This window comes from Martes martes (assembly GCF_963455335.1).
Source record: "Martes martes genome assembly, chromosome: 15".
Taxonomy (NCBI): domain Eukaryota; kingdom Metazoa; phylum Chordata; class Mammalia; order Carnivora; family Mustelidae; genus Martes; species Martes martes.
The window spans coordinates 139,890-161,993 of record NC_137903.1 but is presented as its reverse complement, the minus strand read 5'-3'; the positions used below and the strand labels follow the sequence as shown (position 1 = coordinate 161,993).

Below are 22,104 nucleotides of genomic sequence, written 5' to 3'. Positions count from 1 at the left end.
CAGCACAGAGGAAGAGAGACACCGGTGCCAGGGTCCAGAATAGTGCCAGAGATCATTACGCTGGAGCTTCCTATGGGCCAAACAGGCCAGAACATTCTTTTATGGGTTAATCACCTTTCTGCCAGGGTTACTCAGAGGGCAAATTCTTTGCTTCCTGGCTCAAAGTCCTAACTTTACCTGCACCCCCCCCATTTTAACATTCCTATGAATTTAAGGACTTTGAATTCCACAAGAGGTAGGTCATGATATTGTCATAGGGACCATAGCATTTCAAGGAGCCCAACAAGAAAAAAAGTCCTGACTAGATTTGAGAACAATTTCTTATTATGATGAACCAGAAATACAAGATTCCACTGAAAACTGAACAGTTGACAGAATATGGTTGAACTTGTAACTTGAAAGGGAAGTAAAAAGAGGGCCAAACAAAGCCAATGAATGGAGAAGCCCAGGACTGGTTTGGGATAAACACAAGGACAATAGCATTCCATCACGGCATCTTTGGACTTGTGGAAGTTATCTGTCATCATCCTATCCCTTTCTCCGAGGCATCTGCCAAACCAGACGGCCATTGCCTCTCTATTGCAGGTGTAAGCCATCCTAACAGTAGCTTAGGACACGATACAAAGCCAAGAGCAGAGTTTATAGGCCTCATTTCAGGGTAGGAAGTGCACACACCCAGCCCAGCACACTTGTCATGTGGTGTCAATGTACACAGAAGTGACTTTAGTCAAATCAGGTGTTACCACGTGTAACCTGTTATGTGGCCCTGTGGCTATGTCAGTGTCCCTAATTTACTACACTGATGTATCAATGTGGAAGAATTCATCTCTGAGCTGCACATTTTCTAAACACTTCTAAGAGGCTATTAAAGGTCATGTAGAACAGAACCAAGGATCAGGAAGGAACACTGATGGGCTCTTTCTGGGACTTTTTTCACAGGGACACAGAGACGAGAAGAGGGTGTTCTAGCCACAAGTCTGCCGCATTCATGTTCAAAGAGAAGTCAGAGCGATGGGGGGAAAAACCCCAAACACAACAAAACAAAACCCACGTCAGAGGAAAAAAGGGTTTCATACAACACAGTATCAAAAAAGTAAAAGGAACACACTAAATGCACAAACTGGTGGCAAGTTAAGTCCATGGCCTATCGTGATAGGTCCTTCCAGCATCATTCAGGTTTCTTCTCCATCTGTTATCTCAAGGGTATTTACAGATGTGGTGACTTTTGAACAAGAGTCTCTCACAGGAGGGCGGGCAGGTTTCAATCATTAGTTTCTGGATCTGTTTGTGCCATGTAGGCATCCAACTCGGCATCCAGGTGTCCTTTTGTTTTCGACATGTACGCATCCAACTGGTTGTCCAGCTGCTCCTTGGTCAGTACAGGGCGAGTGAGGGCACCTCTCCCTCGTCCACGGCCTCGGCCTCGACCTCCAAAGCCCCCTCTTCCCCGACCTATCATTCCCCGACCTGGCCCAAGGGGAAAAAAAGGAAACAGTTACAAGTAGGTTTAATGGGTGTTATGGCAAATGCCCCTCAGAGCAGCGGGGCCTAGCTGAGAAAGGCTGAAAGGGCAGGGCAAAGAGAAATCTGGAAAAACAGGAAACACATTGGGTAGAAAGCAACACATGGAAAGCACACATAATGAATCCCTGTTTACATGCTCATCTCTAAATGCTACTTAAAGACTTTATTCTCTTGACAAAGAGAAAATAACTGACTAAAGAATCTCAACCTCTCCTAAAAAAAAAAAAGAAATTATCTCAAGTTTGAGACCCATGTAAGTTCAAAATTAAAATACATTATAGGTAACCCCACTTAGTAAGACAGGAAGTAACAAGGGCACAGAGAAACAGGGGTGTAGGGCCAGACAGTTTTTAAAGTTAGCCTTATTGAAGATCTTTCTGGAAAATTAGCTCATCTCTCCTCAAACTTATTAAACCTAATAAGCTGATCCCATGTCGGGAGACTGAGGAGTTACTCTGATATAGGAACAAAGTGAGAAGACAGGCAATGTATTTAGAGTCCCAGCCAATTCTATCTCAGATTCCAGCCACCTTCTAATCATGGTTATCTGAGAGGTAGTTTTAATGCACTTAAGAAAACATACGCAGCTTTCTGAAAAGCTACTTTAGACTCCCCCAGCCCTGTGATGTGCTCTCAGAAATGAGGTCAACATAATTTGGAAATGTGCTATTTCATCCTGACACCCAAACTAGCTTGTTCTTTACTCATTAAGCCAACAATGAGTAATGGGAGAGAAGAAAACAAATCCTTGGCTATCAAATTTCCTCTCTTAACAGTTATTACCCTTTGGTAACTTCGAGGTCATAAAATTACGAAGACCTACCACACAATATAAAAGGACCAAAGCAGATATACACAGGGGCTACAGGAACAGATTTTCTACCCCCTGCACAGGTGTTGCTGAGAGTTTTCCAGTAAACTCTAAAATCAGAAAAACCCCCACGAGATTTGGATTAATGATAGCAACACCATTAAATTCTTTTCCATCTGGGTCATGAGGTCACAAGACAAGTATCACTAAGCCTCAAAGGTAACATTATCAACAAGAGTCAGTCAGTTAACTGACATGGTATCTCCTTGCTTTCTACCTTGACTAAAAAAAAAAAAAGAAGGGCGCCTGGATGGCTCAGGGTGCTGGGACAGAGCCCCACATCGGGCTCTCCGCTCAGCGGGGAGCCTGCGTGTCTCTCTCCGGCTCGCCCTACTTGTGTTCCCTCTCTTGCTGTCTCTGTCGAATAAATAAAATCTTAAAAAAAAAAAAAAAAAAAAGTCATCTCTGATTCCCTGTAGGTGCAAACTTTACCTTGACTTTAACTTGGCTTCAAAGTCAATATCCAGCTCCAATCTCATCATCCTTTTTAACTCAGCTTCATTTCTATACATCTCCCTCTTCTTTTTTAGACTCAAAATGGGGTTTTGAGGTAAAGACGAGGTGTGTGGTGGTGGGGCAGGGACACAGAAAGGTAAAACCTCAAACTGACCATCCTGTCATTTTAACAATACGATTTAAATTAACAAGAACCCGGAAAAGAACCTGGCTCTGCCGTGTACCTGACTGGCTCTTAGACAACCCATGACAGACTTTTCGCACTACCAGCATGTGGATTTAGAAAATAGGCCAGTTTCAAAAAACGAAACAAGACAAACAAACAAGCCTGCCTATGACTTGAAGCTGTGCAGAAAAGGCGGCTCTGAGTTTTGAAGGGAGAGAAGTAAGGGGGAGCTATTCTCTGAAGTTGGTAGCTGACTAACCTCTACCACCGATTCCGCCACGACCCATAGCTCCACGCCCTAGGCCCCCTCTCCCAGGACCTCCACGACCTCGAACACCACCTCTTCTTAAGCCCATTCGGGGAGCTACGGCTCGTCCACCTCGGAGCAGGTTTTGACCTTGGAGAGGAGGCATACAATGTATATGCAGGTAAATCCAAGAGAGACAAAGCAGACTCTAACCAAAGGAAGGCGATGAGGGTTAAATGAGAGTTAATTCAGTTAATTTTTAGGTTGGGTGGGGCAAGCTGTACACCCAGTGTGAACAGATCAAACTGCTCTTTATTCTATCAATTCAACAAGTCTGACCACAAACCCATTTTTGAAAGAAGCTGGGAGTTAATTAGTAAGTACACACAATAGATATCTACTGAATAATCAGTAAGTGCCTAGCATTACGGTAGATTTCAAAATAAACGATATGATTCCTGCTCTCAATACATTCTTACAAGGGACAAGAACAACACAGGGAACAGCTGAACAGTGCCCAAAATGTAACACATAGCTAGGGGTCAATCTGTCCTCTCTTTTCCAAATTTAACAGTGTGTTTCACTAGCACAGATGATTAGTTAAGATACAGGCCAAGGGAGCCAATATTTCTCAGATCTGACTTATTTCTAGAACTTGCATGTGCTTTGATTCAAGCAGCAGCAGGGTGTTTAGACGGAATGGAGATGACATGAATTACCTGTCGTTACGCAGGTCATAGCCTCTCACCATTGCACATTATCAGAAAGGGAATGGTATCGAGAAAAGACATGCAGCACTATTAAAAATATGTGATTTCAAAAGTTATTAATTATTATTAATACAAATTCAGGCTTCAAGATGTTAAAACAAATGTGTCCATAGCAGCCCAAGAGAAAAGGGAGGGGTAGGCCCGGTAATTATCAGGTACACAGCACTGACCTCGGAGCGACATCCCGCCCCTAAGCAGGGTTCTGGTGGCACGTCCCCCACGTAGTCCTCCTCGGGGTAAGCCTCTCTGGATTATGGGTAGGCCTCGTCCTCCGATTGCTCCCCTGGCCAGGGTCCCTATGGGTCGGCCTAACCGTGCCTGGATGTTACTCTTACCCAGGCGCTGCTTTAAGCTCTTCTGGAAGAAAAGGTGTTGGGGGATTGAGATCAAAAAAGCATTCCAGTAGGATTCAGCAACCCAAAGTGCAGAGAAAAAGCAAACAGGATGGCTTTTGGAGTGTGGAGGGAGACCGACCTGCCGTAGATGTCACAAAGACCCTAAACGAGAAACTAGCCTTTGCCTCAGGACATCATATAAGGGAAGAATTCTGATCCAGAGCCTTTACGAAAGCTAAATTATGGTCCCGTGACATTGGCACCAACACAAATTACCTCACTAGTTTGGCAGAAGCCGTACACCACTCCTTGGAACTTAAGTTTTAGTAAGGACTCCACATTTCCAATCCTGGATTCTGCTGTTTTTGTACCACAGGTTGACAACGATAGGACTTGATTCATACTTGCCCAAGGACTACCACTGTCTTCAAAGGCTTACTCAAACACCATAGGAAGTTCATCACACTCTGGGAAATATTTTAAAATATAAGTTCATTTGAATTCTTGTCAGTTAAAAACAAGATTTTTCAGTCAAAGAGGCCAGTGTGTTCCATTTTTCCTCTGAGTATCTATCTCCAGACGGTCCACTTTTTACCTTAAGATTTAAACACAAGAAAGTCAAACCTCCTTTCCTTACATTTCTTAAGTCACTATTAATCCCATGTCTTCCTTTGCAAACAGCTCCAGGAAGCCAGTACTGTAAACTTTAATTCAAAATACTCAAATGATCTCCAGAGAAAAAGCTACCTTGCATCAGAATTAAGACAGGTAACCTATACTCACAAAACTCAGAGCCATATTTGAGAACAAGGACACACCACTAATGGAGATTTTCAATAATCTGTCCCTCAAAGAGACCACATCTCGGTGAACTAAATTTCTTCAAAGGAAAAGGTGACTGTGTAGCCTTGAACACAATCGAGGCCCCAGCAAATCCGTTTTCCTATAAAGCCATCAGTCAGGGTGAGTGAAAATAAATTCTGTATATCCTCAGGCTTGACCCGTAAATGACTTACCAATGACTTTTTTTTTCCCCCAACCACAAGCTGTGAATTATTATTAGCTTTCTAGCATAACCTAATAAACTGCTTTTAATCAGAGGGACAGGCTCTGAACATTATGCACCCAAGCATAACCAACCTTAAGAGTCTGTCGCATCACTCCCCTGACAGCACACAATTAGGAGGTCAGGACATCATTCTACAAATCCCTTCTGTTCGATGATCCTGAGTATGTATATTCTCCCTAAATCCGTGCTTCAGCAGATAATGCACGGTGCTTAGAAGTTCTCCCTTCCTATCCCTTTCTGGCCATCAGTTGTAGTCTCTAACAGAGTTGGTAAGCTTAAAGATGTTACTATACCACCTAGTTTTCATTCCAGAGCTGTACTGTATGCTAAGGTAGCCACAAGCCACATGCGGCTCTTTAAATTACAAGTTAATAAAATTTAAAAAGCTCCTCAATCATACCAGCCACATTCTGAGTGCTCAACAGTCACACCTGGCCAGTGGCTACCGTATTTGGAGGGCAGATATACAGTATTTCCTTCACTGCGGAAAGTTCTCTCAGCTCTGCTCCAGAGGCTACTTTCTGCCCAGCCTGTATTTAAAGCTTCTTCTAGAAAGATCCTTTGGAATGATGTGTCAGAGACTTCTTCAGCAATTTATAATAGCTACTCTTGGAAAACGGTGGGGCCCTTTTTACTGCTTTCCTGAATCAGGGACAAATACAGGAACTCCAAGGCTTAAGGTAGCTGAAGCAGAAGGCCTTGTTTATTTTTGGTCAGTGAGCCCAACAGTTCAGGGTGGGGTGGGAGGGTGTTATATTTAACTGCTGAATTTATGCACAGCCATGCAGTGCTACCAGTTCAAGTCCTTACAGTTGCATGGCATCGCCCTCCAGACGCCCAGCCACAGCTTGGACATATCCTTCCACAGCCATTGTCCGGACTTGCATATAAAGTCTATGAATAATAAAGAGCAGGTTTTATTTCAGATCTGAATAAGGATTATTTCTTACTGGACGTTTGAAAGAAAACCCACCAATTCTTAAATTAATTATTCAATGCTCTCCCTCTATCTTACTGACAAAGCTCAGGTGCTGTGGAGATGAAGGCCACCCTACTACTTCTGTATTTTAGCGCTAGAAATCTTTTGGCTTAGGCTGTTCAGACTTCCTGTGCTAGGGGAGAAAGAACGAAATTATTTCCCTCATTTGTAAGTCATTTAACGTGGAATAAGTAAAGGGTTTTTCTGAAGGTCATCTAAAAGAGAAACCAAAATTTCTCTGGGGTAAAATCCAGTGAATCTACTTTAAGGGCAAAGGATCAGGAAAAAAAAAAAAGAGATGAATACTCATTGATAACATAGAACAGATCACACTTGATGGCAAACTACCTAAAAGAGAAAGACAACAAAAAGTTACTTATTGGTACCTGACAAACTGGGAATTCTCTGAACTTCTCTTTCCTCCAGAGAAGTTTCTGCTTTTGCCCTGAGCCACTTGCCATCATCCTTCACGTCCTGGCAGCCTCAGTGGACTGCCTGACAGAGATCACCAGCTGCTTCTGGAGCGTTAAGGCCCGTCCTCTCACCTGCTTAAGTTTTAATGCTGCCTGGACAGAGGGTCTATTCTCCATCTGCTGGGCCAGTCTTCTGTTTCTGGCACTGGCTAGCTGCTGCTGTTGCTGCATCGAAGCCCGAATAGTCACTGGCATCGGCTGTTTGTTCTTCAGCATATTAGTAAAGCTTCAAGGTCGAACAGAATGGATGTTTAAACAAAAGCTTTATTACAAAACATTTATTGGCATTTTCATGGCTTGCTAGACCAGGAGCTCCAGATCCCACGAACTTTAAGTAAAGTGGTACACTTAGATCAAGGCTGAAGTGGGTTTAAGACTCCTCTGCTTCCACAAACTTGCAAGAATCAGAAACTCAGAAATGCAGCTAAGTGCAGCACATTCAATCAAAAGTGGTAACAAGGGCTCAGGGAACGGCTTTTGAGAGAGGTGGAAGGTACGAAACACACGCAAGAAGCAGACATGATGGCAACAAAAGACAAAATGTAGTTTCAAAGACAAACAAAGACAGCCAAAACCTTGGGGGCACCTGAGGGCAAACAGAAAAGGACTAGGGCGCCTCACAGCCCACGCGACAGTACACCCCCATGAATGACAGGAGTGTATCTCACTTTCTTATCGTTTCTCCGCTCAGCGACAGGCAAATATGGAGAATCGGCGCTTCACGCCCTGAGATAAGCAGCACAGACGCTTCAGAAAAGGCGAAAACACCCAAGCGCTTTTGGCGGTCTAACACCAACTAAGTAAGACCGACGGTCAGAGGCACTCCGAGTGCTCAGAGACAGAGGCCGCTTTGAAGCACCTCTTCTTCCCTTCAAATGGTTACTTTTCCTAATGCCAAGCGATTACTTTGGAGAAAATGGGATTATTTTAGTCACTTTACAGCTTGTGAAGACACTCGTGTTATTTCTGTCAGGTGAGTTCAACGGCACAAAGGAGGAGGACACTCCGCTGCGGAGGAACCGAACACACAGACGAACTGAAAGCAGAACGGAAAGGCAGAGCCACGGAGCAAAGCAAGTGCCTCTTACAAGGCCCAAGAGCGGCACTCGAGGGCCTTCGGACAGATCCACGGCTTGCGGCCCGCCTCTTACAGGCCGGACGCAGCGGCCGGCCTCGGACTGGGCAGCAAGCCTCCCGCAGCCGGCGGACCCCGCCGCCGGGCCGCACCACCCCGTATCAAGGCAAAACACGTGCACAAGAGGGAGGCCGCGAGGAGTCTCGTGAAACACATCCCACCGGCACGTACTCCGGACAGCTTAACACAAACGCCTACTGACAAGGGGTTTTGGAACAAGCGCCCGATTCGCCGTGTACCACGCGAGAGGCGCCCCCAAACAGAGGTCTGGAGCCTTCTGTTGGGATCTAGCTTAAGACTGGTGTTTGTGCACCGGACCCGGGGCCAAGTAAGGAATGTTTTCTTAGAACGAGCTGAGCTGCTGTTGGCTGCCTCACCGCTCATTGAGAGACATCTTGGTGGTGCTCTTTAGCACAACTTTCGGCGCCGACTGAGCAGCCATCTTCAAATCCCGAGGGTCTGCGGGGACGAGAGGCAGAAGCCGCATCAGAGCAAGGACCCCCCGCCTCCCAGGCGTCCACGACCCGGCCCGGCCAGCGGGGGCCGCCGCAGGTCCCCCCGGGCCGGCGTCTCGGGGCGCACACTCGCAGGCGGCTCCGACGCCGCAGGCGGCTCCGACGCCGCAGGCCCCCCACGGCGGCCCCCCACCGGGCCGGACCGAGCGCGACGCGGGCTTCCTCTCGGCGCCCGCCCCCTCCCCCAACCGTGAGCCCCGTCCCCGCGGGGAGGCCCGACCCGGGCGGGGTGCGGGCCGGCCCCGGGCGGAGGGAGGACACCCGCCCCCCCGCCCCCCCCGCCCCGCCGCCGGCTCCGCCCCCGGGCCCGCCGCGCCACCGAAACGCACCGAAGGAAACGGACGCCAGTGCGCCTCCCGGGGCTGCCACCACGGCTGCGGCGCGCGGGCCGGGGCCCGGCGGAACCTGACTTGACTTGGCGGGCGGTCGGTCAGAGGTGTAAGCGCTAGGCTGCTAGGTTAGCTCGCTGCTGCCGGCCGGCTGTCTGGTCGGCCGGTCCGCCTGCTCGCGCGGCCTGCCCTTTCCTGCCTTGCGTCGCTGCCACCACTGCCGCCGCCTCCGACTCCTCCCGCTCGGCGCCCAAAACAAAATGGCCGCCACGCCCAGAGCCGAGTGGGACCGGCTAAAATGGCGTCGACGCAATTACGTCAGACGTCAGATCCGCGCACGGCGCGGTGGGGGCAGAAGAGGAGTCCTACGCCTGCGCGGGGGGTTGGGGCGGAGCCTGGGGAGAAGGCGGGGCCTTAGCAGAGGTGGGGGCGGAGGGGCGTGGCCAGTGCGCGAGCTCCGCGCTGGTGCGGGTGCTCGGGGCCGGCAGCGTGGCTGTGACCTGGGCAGCTGAGAACCGTTTTGATCTTGGGGCAGAAAGAGGTTCGTTTTTCGTGGCGGCGTCCCGCCGCGGCTGAGGACGACCATCTGCAGCTCGGTACGCGGGATTTGCTTCGATGCCTCTTCCCGAGCACCTGAGCCCGGGTTCTGGACGCGGGCGCTCTCCCGGCTGTGCAGAGCCTTAGACGCCCATAGGCGCCCCAGGCAAGGCCAGGGCGCCAGAGCCTACGCCAGTCACTAGTTAGTATCAAGGCCTGTGCGCGTTTTTCTCGTCCTGAATATTGTTAAATCCCTGTGGGGGGCGGTGTCTTTGTGTCCCTGCTCTCCCTCCCATGCACTCCCCATCTGCCGGCCATGTGCCATTTGACGCAGACCTACACAGGATTTTCCTTCCGCCTGGGTACCCAATAAACACACCCCGATGTTTGAGAGATGAGTGAGGGAACGCATCTTCAGCCCTTCTGCATATACGTACATCATGATCCTTTCGTTTTCGTCCTAGCTTTTCTCTGTGTGTGTGTGTGTTCAACGGTCTGGCATCCTTCCTGGACTTTACCCATGTGAGAGTAAGGGTCGTGTTTGTTCTGTGCCTTGCTACACCCCCAGTTCCTACACAATGTCTCTAGCACATGGTAAGTCTTCAGTAAGTATTCTTGGCAGACCAAAGGGAAATTCTTCTATCTTTGCAGCTGGAACTTTGAACACCTACCTTCCTGGGCCTTGAGGATTCAACTAGGAAGATGTAATGTCCCCTTGACCTCTCTCCGAATAAGATCGCTTCCCAAATAAGGTGAATTGGGATTGAGGAACCTTGACTTTCTCACTCACTCCCAGACCCCAAAGGAGACACACAGCAGCTGGCTAGAGAAGAGCCTTTAATGAAAGTTGAGCGGCAGGCTCGGCCCTCTACTCTTGCGCCTTGGTGGAGGGTGGACAAGGGTAGGAGCGCAGGGAGGGGAAAGTGGGGTGCGGGGGAATCAGGGAAGGGGAAGGGCACTGCCCACTGGGGCTGTCTGCTCAGCTGTTCTCCCAGAAAAAGTTGTTACAGGCCACTGTGAGGGCAGCCACCAGCACCACGTACTCCTGGAAGTCCACCTCCCCGTCTCCATTCTCGTCTAGCTCTTTCATCACCTTGTCCACGGCATCTGCATCTTTCTGGGCCTGTGGAGGGAGGAGATGAAAGGGGAGACGCATAGTACTGAATCAGGGGCGGGGGGGGGGGGGAGCGCGGTGGCTGGTTGGGAAGAAGATGAGATGAGCGAGAGGCAGAACTGCATGTAACTGTGGGACTGTTGTGAGTCCTTCCTTAAAACTAACACGCGCAGTCTCCTGTTACCTATGGAATAAACCCCTAACAAGGCAGAGCATACGAGCATCTGTTACCGTATGGTGAGGGCCTAGAGAAGACAACAGGGGTTATCTTATAAAATTGTTAATTCTGACACAAATAGTATGAGGGAGGGTTCATTATTCCCAAATTAACAGTTGGTGGTTGAATAATGTGCCCAAGTCATACAGCTGGAAGGTGGGAGGGTCAGAACTGGAGCCCGGCCCGGACTGAACCTCCAAGCTGGCGCGCGTTCTCCTGGCTGCTTCACCACAGGCCCCTGTCAGCATCTGCAACCTGCTTTGCTGCATCCTTCGCTCTGGTCAAAACTACTGAGCGTGCTCCCCGTCCTTTCTGCCAGGCGTTTGTTCATGCAGACACCTCCTAAAATGTCTACATTTATCCTAATAATATTCCCATGGAAACCCATGGCTCAAGTGCCCGCTCCTTGGAGAAGCCCCCTTCAGCCGGGTTAGTATTGTCCCAAAGTCCTTTCTGGCAATTGTTACAGCTCTGAGTAGTTCCTAAGTGGCTGGCCCCAGGTTTCACGGGGAGCTTCCGGTCAGCAGACTGGGGCCTCTTTCATGGGTCAGTCTTCCCCTTCTAGACCGTGAGGCCTCTTTAATGGTGCATCTGCATGGGTCCTAGCACTTCACATGTGCTTAACAAATTAGGGTATTTTGTCCGGAACCAGGAGAAGCGGGGAAGCCTGAAAAATCCAGGAGAGAAGTCTGGGAGAAGAGGAAGACGACGGGACAGAGCTGGGCTGGGGTGCGCGGGTCGCCGGGAGGGCCCCGGGTGTTCCTCCAGCCCTTGCCCGTCCACCCTGCCCCCCACGTCCCACCCTGCCCCCCGCACCGCGCTCACATCCAGGAAGCCCGAGAGCTCGGTCTGCAGCAGCTCTTTCAGCTCCTTCTTGCTCAGCTTGTACTTGTCTCCCTCCTTGCCCGAGTGCGCGTGGAACACATTGATGAGCGTCTCCATCGCTGTCTCCAGCTCAGAGCCCATCTCGCAGCTCACCTGCCCCGCCCCCAGCAGGGAAGCAAGTTGGGGACCCAGCTCAGGGCATCTGGGGTTGGGGTGAGCGGAGCCCTCAGACCTGGCCCTGGTCCCTCCCCTGAAGTCGCCGTGAGATCAGAGCCACACTGCGGTTCTCTCTCACTGGGACTTTATGATGTGGGAACCCAAGGAGGCCTAAATCCAGGCTTGTTCTCTGTGTGCCTCATTCCACATCCCCGCAGAGGGAGTCAGGGACTTGGGGCCCTGGAGGTAGAGCAGTGGAGCGGGCCGGCTCGAGGGGCCGGCGGTGGACTCTGCAGTGGCTCCTGGCTGCCTGGGTGGACACCAAGGAGGGTGGGGCAGGCAGGCGGGGATGGTCACAGGACACTGCCGTGCTCTATTTTTACCCTGCCTTGCCCTCCTAGCACAGCTGTGTTCTGTGGCTGGGGGCGGTGGGCTGCGTTCTCCTCTACGGCCTGGATTCTGCGGTCTCCCTCCAGCAAGGAGTCCGATGGGGAGAGTGGCAGCCAGAGGGGCTGGCCCCAGACTTCATGGGGACGGGGATAGGCCTGCCTCTGGGCTTCCTGTCAGACCGGGCCTCCTCGGGTCCTTCACTCTGCTCTCGCTGAACAGGTCACTTCAGCTTCCCTGGGGGGCACCTCTTACTTCTCTGCCGTGTCAGGCCTTCCATCCGGTGATGGTAAGAAGGGAGAGAGGAATGACCAAGCCCTTCCTCAGAGCCAGGGCTCCCAGCGAGGGGGAGACCTCTGGGGCCTTGTCCCTCCCGCGGCCCACTCCCCCGTCTGGGCCCAGCCTGGATGATGTGAGGACAATGGCAGTGGGAGAACCGGTCTGATACATGCTGGGGGACAGAAGAGGCTGAGTATGTCCTCTGAAGAGGCTGGAGAGAAGAAGAGGAAAATGGGGGGGGTATTGAGGCGAGGGGGCTGCCAAGCCAGCGGGCCTCTTTCTTTTGGCCTCGGGATGGTCATCCCCTCCGCAGCCTCAGGGGACAGCTCTGGTGTCTCAGATCAGGTGTCCTTGTCCTTCCCCAGGCCTGGGGGGCTGAACAATGGGCCCGGATCAAATGACATTCCCGCTTTACAATGGGAACCTTGTGAGTGTCACCTGAACTCTGGACAAGAGAAGGAGTTGTCACAGAGACGTGGGGAGACGGAACCCAAGCCGGGGCTGATGGAGGGGATAAGGGTGTTTGTGGGGGAGGGCTGTTGGTGGCTCTGTTACTGGCCCCATCCAGGAGGAGCACTTAGGGGTTGCCTGGAGCCCTTGAGCAGCCTGGGATTTTCTGTAGGGGCCTTGGAGAGGACTCTGGCAGGGAGGGGCGGACAGGAAAACAAAGGGAAGGACTTGAAGGAAAGAGGAGTCTGGAAGTCTGGGCCAAGAAAGGAGGAGGAGAAAGGGAAGGTCATGTGAAAGGAGAGTTGGGAGTGGGTATAGTACCCTAATGCCCCCTTCTCTTCATCTCACATGGTCCACACTCTGCCACCCCCAGACTTCCCGGGACCTGAGCCCTTGGCAAGGCTGGGCGGTGGGGGTGGGGACAGAAGCAATAGTTCTCTTTGCTTTCTTATTCTTACCCAACTGGAAGCAAGGCGGGAGCTGGTTCCCTTCCCCAGCACCTGGGAGACTGAGGGAGCCTCGGGAGGCCATTCTGAGGGCTCTGTGGTAGGAGGGCCTCATGTCCTGGGAGCTTGGTGACTGGGCTCCCCACTGGCTTCTTCGCTCTCAGAGGAATACCACGGACCTCCCTCCGACCTTCGTTGGCTTCCCTGCCCTACTGTCCACACCTTGTCTCCCCCAGATCCTCAGCTGCTGTCCCTTGAATTCCTCCCAGCCCCTCAGGCCAGCACAGTGCGATTGTCCCCAGGCTTTCGGAGCCCCGCTGAAGTCCCCTTTCCCCCAAGCTGGCCACAGCAGAGACCTCGCCCAGATGACGCAGGATACTCACTGTCAGCCTGGACCTGAGGTGGGAGCAGGTTCTGGACAGACAGACGAGTCTGCAAATGCGGCTAAGGGAGCTGTGTGGGGAGACCTGTCTGCGGTCCTGCCCCCGCTGCCCCCCCACCGGCCCCACCCCTTCACAGACAGACGCCCAGTGGGGCGAGGGGCCAGGAGTGGACAGAGGCGCCCTCTGTCTCCTGGGCTAGAACAGGCTGGCCTGTGTCCTCTTGTCCAGCCTCAGTGGCCTCCCCCTGCCGGCTGGGCCCCCGCAGGCAGGGCCCAGGAGGGAAGAGGGGGTGAGAAAGGTCCTGGCAGGGACACGGAGAGGCCTCCCCCCACCCCACCGAAGCGCTAGCAGGAACGGGAGGGTCCCGCCGAGGGGTCTCAGTGAGGGGACGGCTCAGTGAACCCTCAGATCTTGGAGGTCTCGCTGAGGGGTTTTAGTCCGGCCCCCGCTGAGAGACTTCACGCCAGGGGCTCCTACTCCGCAGCGGGGTTCCCCTCTGTGTGTGGGAGCCCCTCGGGGGTCCTGGGCCGCAGGGTCCTTGTCAGGGTCTCATCCGGAGGGGCCGTCTGTGGTGCTTCTCAGGCGGGACGCCCCTCCCTCTCGGGCCCCTAGGACGCAGAGCGGACCGGCGGCAGGCGCCTTCCCGCCTCCCCCCTGCCGAGGGGCGCGCGGGGGCCGGGCCGGGGGGGGGGGCGGGCACCCCGCCCAGATGCTGGGGGCGGCGGCGGCCGGGAGGCGGGCCTGGGCGGTCTCCTCCGCCGCATCCACGCTCCGGCCGGACGCCTCCGCGCTGGGCGGGGGCTGTGCTCGCGCGGCCCCGCGGCCCCTGCGCCCGCCGCCCGCCTCCCCTGCCGCGGTGAGTCCGGCGCCCCCACCCTGGGGCGCGGCGCCTTCCCGCCCCGGGGGCTCGGGGGCGTCTGCGCGGGCGGGCTCGTCCGGGGGCTCGGGAGGCGGCGGCCCCGTGGAGGGCAGCGGCCGGGCGCCGGAGGAGCGGGCTGGGCGCTGTGCCCGCTGCCCCCGCGGGGCGGGGTCTCCGCGGCCTGACCGTGACCGCAGCCGGCCGCCGGCCTGACCCCGCGCTGCTCCGCGGGGAACAGCGGCCCCGGAGCGCGTGGGCCCCGCACGAACAGGCGGTGGAGCCCGGCCGCCTCGTGACCCGGTGGGGGCCGGGTGAGCCCCCAGGAAAGGGCCCTGGGGACTGGAGGCCGCAGAGGGGCCGCTCCAAAGTGCCTCCTCGGTCTCCAGCCCAAAGGACCGCCACCATCAAGGGGGTCCTGAGACACCGGGCGCTTGGAGGGGACCCCCAGGCTCAGACCCAGAGAGGGTGGACTTTCTGGAAGCAGACACCCCTGCCCCCACCTACGCCGGGCCCCTGCCTCAGGCTCCATCCCGGCCCCCTCTCTCCTTCCCCACAAGGCTGCTCCCAGGCAGGGGCGGGAGGGGGCAATGCCCGGCAGGGGCCGTCTGGTCTGTTCTGACTCTCCCTTTCTCTCCTCCCCTGCCCTGCAGAGTCCTGATGGCGGCAGAGCCACTGACGGAGCTGGAGGCGGCCATTGAGACGGTGGTCACCACCTTCTTCACGTTCGCGGGGCGGGAGGGCCGGAAGGGCAGCCTCAGCATCAATGAGTTTAGGGAACTGGCCACTCAGCAGTTGCCTCACTTGCTCAAGGTAGGTAGGGGTCTCTGGGCCTCCGATTTTGGAAGACAGTGGCCGTGGGACACCGTGGCTGGGAGGTGATGTTTCTGGGCACATAATGTGACTCCAGGTGTGTGGCGGAGAAGGGTGTGGGTGGCTGTGGGTGTAGCTTGGGGACACTGCGCTGGTGAGAGTGCAAGTGCCTTCCTGGGCTTTGTGCTCCCCTCAGTGCTGCTGGGAGCCCATGTGTGCTCTGTGCCTCTCTGGTCTCATCTCCCCAGAACCGGAGGGGAGCCAGAGGTGGGTTCCTGGAGGGCTGCAGACCATCAGCGCTAGAAGGAGGCCAAGAGAAAACAGTCGAAATCCTTCACTTCACATGTATAAAAACTGAGGCCCAGCCGTAGGAAGGGGTTTGTCACAGATGGAAACATAGCCCAGTTCATGGAGTGATAGAACCTCAGTGTTGGGGGGGGGGACCTGTAAGAAGGAATCTTTGACTACTTCTCACCCCCTCTGGGAATCCCCTCAGTCATGTGCCCGATAAGGTCACCCCTTTTCTCCTACCCGCTGGACTGAGTAGGGCTGAGTAGGAGCATGGAGTTCATCTCCTCCGAGTTGCCTAATTACAGCAGGCTGTCAACAGGCTTTTTTATTCCCTTTCTGAGAATTCGCAGGCATGTGAAAGTGTGTGGATATGGATTTTTAAAAAATATTTTATTTATTTATTTGACACAGAGAGAGAAAGAGCACAAGCAGGGGGAGCAGCAGACAGAGGGAGAGGGAGAAGCAGACTCTCTGCCGAGCAGGGAGCCTGATGTGGGGCTGGATCCCAGGACCCTGGGGTCAGGACCCTAGCCGCAGACGCTCAGTAGACTGAGCCCCCCCAGGTGTCCCTGGATGTGGATTTCTTAAAAAAAACCACAAACATGTCTTGGAAACTTAGTCTGTCATCTGCAAAATCTGCTACATCCCTAACTTCTCAGACTTTTCCCTTCCTTTTCTCTCGGCAGACTTGAGACTCTAGGGTCAACAGTCCCTGTAGCTTTGCCACATAGTGACTGGTTTTATCTTCAAATCCGAGTCCCTACGGGCCTGGAAATGCAGGAAGTGACCTCTTAGCTTTTTGTCACTGCTTCCAGATCTTTGTTTCTTCTTCTTCCTGCAACGCGCAGCTCCTTGGAACCTGCCCCCTTCTTGCATCCCTTGTAGGTTCAGCTCCTGCTTTACTGTTTCTCATCATGGCTTTTGTGGGGGTCCTCAGTTGGCACACAGAATTCATTGCACACCGGGGCCTTTCAACTTTCTAAACCCCTAGCTTCCAAGGATTCTGTCCCGGTTCTGAGCACCCACTCCTCTGTTCTTGCTACAGATCCTGTCATTACCAAAATAATGTACCACTTCCAGAATCTGTTTCAAGCCTCCTTCTCCCTGAGTACCACCTCCTGCCATTCCAGTTCTGTTCCTCCACTCAGTTTCCTCGGCTCTGCGGGGACCGTCAGGCTCCAGACCCTGTCAGGTCTCCTTTCCCCTGTCATCCCCTCATGCCCTCAGTTCTCTCCCCACTCAGCTGCGTTCTACGGTCAGTCCCTCGGCTCCCTTGATCCTTTCTCCCTGTGCCGGTTGACAGAATCCCAACCCAGGTTAAGTCCAATCTTTCCCCTCCATTAACTTGAGGGTTAGAGCTACCATTCTTTCTCAGATCCAAAATAAGGCAAAAATGTCCATTCTCAAAGAAAAAAACAACCTCATCAATCTCTCTGTGGACCGTTCTGCCTCTGCACTTGCGTAGCGGAGTCCGGCTGCAGGAAAAGGTGCTGCCATGTTGACTCGTCCCACTTTATTATTTTTGTTATTATTATTTATTTTATTGAGTATAGTTGATACACAGTGTTGACTTGTCTCTCTTTAATTCTGTAACAGACTGCAAGGGGGCCCTTGGCACAGTGTCACCATTCGCCAGCTCTTTCAGATGATAATTTCACAACTTTCCCTCTCCAGCTCTAATCCCTCTGTCCACATTGTCCCTCTCTCTGAGAAATTTTCTCAGAGAAAATAGGAGCAATCAGGAAACTCCTATGTACTGTCTCCCCAGCCTCTGAAGAGCAGTGTTGAGCCTGTCTGCCTGTCCCCTGAGGCATCAGTCTCCCCCCAGGCAGGCAGTCCCTCCTCTGCTGCCCTACTCTGTTCTTTCTCATCCACTGAAACCTGGACTCTTAGAGTTCCTCCTCCTCTGTCTTGCATCATCAGTTTTCCTTCCCCACTGGATTGTTCTGATCGGTTTCCCAATACGCTGTACTATCCCCCATCTTAAAAAAAAGAGAAAAACCCAGCCCTCTCTCTTGGGTCTGTAACTCCCTCCAGCTGTCTTATATCTCTGCTCCCCTTTATAGAAAAACTCAAATGCAGCAAAGTTACTTACACTGATTTGCCCTCCTGGTCCAAAACCCTCACTCCTAAGGCGCTGGCTCGTCGTCTTCCTCGCTGAACTCCGATTTCTGCTCAAATGACAAGCCCTCAGCTTTGCCTTCCTTCACTTTAGAATGCAAAGATCACCGCCCTTGTCCTCTATTCCTTTCCCCCTTTATTTTCTTTTGCAACACACCCATCACAACCTGACTCCTGTACACACTTGCATGTTACCAAGAATGAAGGAAAGGACTCGCTCGCTATTTTATCTCCAGCGCTTAGAGCAGATACACAGTGAGTGAAATTGAAAAAAAAAAAGCGTGTGAATTTGAAAAATATAAAAGGTTTAAAAAAAGAGTAAGAATTGTTGAGTGAGTAACAAAGAAACGCATCTTACCTACTGTTCTACAAATACCTTTTTAAAAATGGGACCATGGGCCACCTGGGTGGCTCAGTTAGAAGAGCATGTGACTCTTGAACTCAGGGTTGTGAGTTTGAGCCCCATGTTGGATGTAGACATTACTAAAAAAAGAAGCAAAATAAAATAAATCTTTTTTTTTTTAAGATTTTATTTATTTATCTGACAGACAGAGATCACAAGTAGGCAGAGAGAGAGGGGGAAGCAGGGAGATGCGATGCGGGGCTTGATGAGAAGGTGCAGGGTTCGATCCCAGGACCCTGAGATCATGACCTGAGCCGAGGGCAGAGGCTTAACCCACTGAGCCACCCAGGCGCCCCAAAATAAAATAAGTCTCAAAAATATCCTGTAGGTATTTAATAGGACCATATAAAATTATATTTCAGGGAAAACTGACATCTTGACACTACTGAGTCTTTCAAAAAAAGGGGTACATTTTTCTAATCACGTTTTTTCTTATATTCTTCAGTTCATTTTTCTTCACAAAAGCTTAATAGATTTCTTTCTTTTTCTTTTCTTTTCTTTTTTAAGATTTTATTTATTTATTTGACAGAGGGAGACATAGCGAGAGAGGGAACACAAACAGGGGGAATGGGAGAGGGAGAAGCAGGCCTCCTGCTGCGCAGGGAGCCCGATGTGGGGCTGGATCCCAGGACCCTGAGATCACGACCTGAGCCGAAGATAGACGCTTCACCTGCTGAGCCACCCAGGCGCCCCCATTTGTTACTATTTTATTTTTTTCTTTTTCTTTTTTTTAAGATTTTACTTATTTATTTGACAGAGACAGAGAGACATAGCGAGAGAGGGAACACAAGCAGGCGTGTAGGAGAGGGAGAAGCAGGCTTCCTGCCGAGCAGGGAGCCCGATGTGGGTTTCCATCCCAGGACCTGACATGGGATTCCGGGATTGTGACCTGAGCCGAAGGCAGACGCTTAACGACTAAGCCGCCCAGGAGCCCCTGTTTTATTTTTTAATTTTTTTGGCACCCCTGTTTTAAATGGGATCTTTCTTATACTTTCTGACTGGTTAATATTCATACCCCTAAAAAGTATTGGGTTTGTGTGTTAATATTGTACTCAGACACTTTCTCATTTCTAATAGTTTTTTGGGGGAAGAAATACAGAGGAGTGGATAAGAGCATAAGCTTCGAGTCAGAAAATCTAGGTACAAATGCAGGTTCTAGCTTGTTATCCCTGGTCATTTACTCTTTCTGAGCCTTAATTTCTTATCTGTGAAATAGATGCGTAATAACATCTTCCTTGTTGGATTGGCCTTGCATGTAGTATTTATTGAGCACCTACTGTGCCCTGTGCTGACACTGTGCTAGGCTTTGGGTAACAGTGACAAACTGGCATCTGCTATGTGCCAGACATTCTCCCTGGCCCTGGGTTTCCAGTGGCGACCAGAGTGGACAAGGTCCCCGTCATTCCAACACAGTATGGAGTTAAATGGAGTAAGGCATGTCCTGTGTGTAGAATAGGCCTTGGAACAGTCAGCACTGTGCAGTGCTCACAGTTGCTGAGATGGTAGTCATTATGCTCTTGGTTTTTCCTAGCTCTGCAATTATATAATTGCTGATATAGTAAGAGGTGGGTTTGGCTCTTTTTTCCTCATACTTATGCCTTTTATTTCTTTCTCTTGATTAATTGCATGTTTCCCCTCTTCCCAATATAATGTTAAACTGGGCATCTTTGCCTTCCACGGACAATTCTTATACTGTTTTGCAGTTAAGCATGATTGGGGGGGGTGACTGGGGGGCTCAGTCGGTGAAGCCCCTGCTTTCGGCTCAGGTCATGATCCTGGGGTCGGGATCCGGGCCCACATTGGGCTCTCTGCTCAGCGGGGAGCCTCCTTCCCCTGCCCTCTCTGCCTGCCTCTCTGCCAAATAAATAAATAAAATCTTTAAAGAAAAAAAGCGTGATTGTTGCTTTTACAAAGGTCTCGCTTAGCTTTTCTCTGAATTAGCGTTAGTTTTGTGCCCTCTGTGGATCTGGCTGTCTTCTCTGCCCTCAAGCAAATGCTGATCGACACACTGAGCTTTGGGCTCTGCCTGCAGCACCTTCTCCAGTGTGACACCGATCTGTTGTCCCACAGACTGTGTCTTGGTTGTGATTGTTTATCTAGTAACAGATTCTTTGATCCTGGGTCCAGTATACAGTACCCTTTGATTTCACAGGCCTGTCCTGACAGACTTTGTCAAGGACAAAACCAGATACCCCACGTCTTTGCCATTCCTCTGATCAAACAGGTAATAACCAAATGGGAAAAAAAACCGAGATCACGTTGGGCTTATGCAGATGAGCAACTTAGGGCTGTGAACTTCTCTAGCTTTCTGGGAAGGAGGAAGTTCTGAGAAGGCTCTGAGGATGGCCGGAGTGAGTCCCTGCCCCAGGGCTCGCCGGGCACCGTTGAGCGAATTGGCAGGTGCGACGGTGTGCTGGGTCCACCTCACCTGTGGGCGTCTCTTCCCAGCTCTGCATTCGGGGACGCCTCGTGTGTGGTTCACAATCAGCCGTGGTGGGACTATTTACACGGTGGCCAACGCTACAAGCCAGGTCCCCTACCTCCTTTGGCAGCCGCCACCCTTGGAGCCCGACGGGTGCGGAGAGGCTGTGAACACCAGACACCGTGGCCCTGCTGTCCCCGGACCAGAGTGGGGCAGCTCCTGTGTGGTGAGAACGGAGGTCAGCAGCTCTTTCCTCTCTTCCTGTCTCGAGAACCCTCACTTCTAACCCCAGCCTTTCCTTTGTGTCTCCTTAGGACGTGGGCTCCTTAGATGAGAAGATGAAGAGCTTGGATGTGAATCAGGACTCTGAGCTCAAGTTCCACGAGTACTGGAGACTGATAGGGGAGCTGGCCAAGGAGATCCGGAGGGAGAGGGTCCTGGAGACGCACAAGAAGTAAAGCTCCTGAGCAGGATAGTGCTTGGCAGGGCCGGCAGGGCAGAACCCCCCTCCCCTGAAAAGCCTCTTCCTTGAAACACCCTCCCCTCTTTCTGCTCTTGAGAGTAGACAGTGGGAAAGTTCTGCCCTGACCCAAGAGTGGGTCCAAAAATTATGACCTTTTGGGGCTCCTGGGTGGCTCAGTTGGTGAAGCAGCTGCCTTCGGCTCAGGTCATGATCTCAGGATCCTGGGATCGAGCCCCCCATCAGGCTCCCTGCTCAGCAGGGAGTCTGCTTCTCTCTCCCTCCACTGCTCCCCCTGCTTATGCTCTCTCTCAAGTAAATAAATAAAATCTTAAAGAAAAGTTCTGCGCTCTTTAAGGACCAAGAATGTTAGTTGTCTCTGAATTCTGCAGCGGCTCACACCAGGTCTTGCACGGCGTAGGTGCTCAGTAAGGAAATGGTGGATGAATGAGCATATGGAAGGAAGGGGACAGTCTCTGGGGTGGGTGTGGTGAGTCCTGTCCTTCTGGGTGCCTCCTGGGGCATGGTCTCAGTCCCACTGTTCTTATTCCTGGGCTTTGATCCTTGGGTGTTAATGAGAGCCTGGAGCTGTGCTGGGCTTGCTGTCCTCCAGGCACTGAACTGAACACTTCCCTGTGTTACATTAGTTAATTCTCACAGACCTTGGAGGTACTGTTATGCCCCAATAACGGGTCTGTGATTAAAGGAGCGAGACTGATACAAAGCGAAGGTCAAGCAAAGCTTTATTTCGCGCCAAGCATCAAGAATCAGACGGAACGTTCGGGGCCGCACCTCTTACAAGAGAGGGCGACCCTTCTCTGTTTCACAGTCTAGCTTTTAAGGGCAAAGGCCATGCGGTTGGGCCTGGCCACGCACGGGTGACCAATTGAATTATAATTTACCCTAGTAGACATTTGAATCATCCTATTACACCTTGATTAGGATTGGTGCCAAAAGGATTCCCAAAGGGCGGGGGCCCATACTCCTTGGTAGCTAGGGAGACAGTATGCAACCCCCTACTGATCGGGTGTCTCCACCTGGCCTGACCCACCTTTGTATCTGGGCTTTGTTACCT

At 52.0% G+C, this 22,104-nt stretch overlaps 3 protein-coding genes across 20 annotated transcripts; 1 reads left to right on the top strand and 2 right to left on the bottom strand.

The window, feature by feature from the left end:
* Window positions 1–1,052: 1,052 nt before the first annotated feature.
* Window positions 1,053–9,144, bottom strand: CHTOP (chromatin target of PRMT1). Of its 6 annotated transcripts, XM_080824833.1 has the most exons (7): window positions 8,870–9,140; window positions 8,403–8,484; window positions 6,963–7,116; window positions 6,249–6,332; window positions 4,205–4,391; window positions 3,277–3,414; window positions 1,053–1,467 (listed from the first exon to the last, which is right to left on the bottom strand). In XM_080824833.1, the coding sequence occupies exons 2-7, from the start codon at window positions 8,465–8,467 to the stop codon at window positions 1,262–1,264; spliced, it is 834 nt and encodes a 277-aa protein (XP_080680959.1). In that variant the 5' UTR covers window positions 8,468–8,484; window positions 8,870–9,140; the 3' UTR covers window positions 1,053–1,261. The 6 variants fall into 6 exon arrangements, with proteins under 6 accessions (XP_080680959.1, XP_080680961.1, XP_080680962.1 ...); XM_080824835.1 differs by lacking the exon at window positions 6,249–6,332 and having other exon boundaries at window positions 4,205–4,388; window positions 8,870–9,144; XM_080824836.1 differs by lacking the exon at window positions 3,277–3,414.
* Window positions 9,145–9,300: 156 nt separating this feature from the next.
* Window positions 9,301–21,750, top strand: S100A13 (S100 calcium binding protein A13). Of its 12 annotated transcripts, none has more exons than XM_080824822.1 (5): window positions 9,301–9,465; window positions 9,871–9,934; window positions 10,058–10,158; window positions 15,173–15,332; window positions 20,884–21,391. In XM_080824822.1, exons 4-5 carry the CDS (start codon window positions 15,180–15,182, stop codon window positions 21,025–21,027), a joined length of 297 nt encoding a protein of 98 aa, XP_080680948.1. In that variant the 5' UTR covers window positions 9,301–9,465; window positions 9,871–9,934; window positions 10,058–10,158; window positions 15,173–15,179; the 3' UTR covers window positions 21,028–21,391. The 12 variants fall into 12 exon arrangements, 9 of the variants coding, with proteins under 9 accessions (XP_080680948.1, XP_080680951.1, XP_080680950.1 ...); XM_080824823.1 differs by having other exon boundaries at window positions 9,328–9,465; window positions 9,871–9,928; XM_080824825.1 differs by lacking the exon at window positions 9,871–9,934 and having other exon boundaries at window positions 9,304–9,465.
* On the bottom strand, window positions 10,227–14,322 carry S100A1 (S100 calcium binding protein A1). Of its 2 annotated transcripts, XM_080824832.1 has the most exons (4): window positions 13,664–14,322; window positions 13,293–13,375; window positions 11,563–11,715; window positions 10,227–10,529 (listed from the first exon to the last, which is right to left on the bottom strand). In XM_080824832.1, the coding sequence occupies exons 3-4, from the start codon at window positions 11,701–11,703 to the stop codon at window positions 10,386–10,388; spliced, it is 285 nt and encodes a 94-aa protein (XP_080680958.1). In that variant the 5' UTR covers window positions 11,704–11,715; window positions 13,293–13,375; window positions 13,664–14,322; the 3' UTR covers window positions 10,227–10,385. The 2 variants fall into 2 exon arrangements, with proteins under 2 accessions (XP_080680958.1, XP_080680957.1); XM_080824831.1 differs by lacking the exon at window positions 13,293–13,375 and having other exon boundaries at window positions 13,664–14,319.
* Window positions 21,751–22,104: the final 354 nt, after the last annotated feature.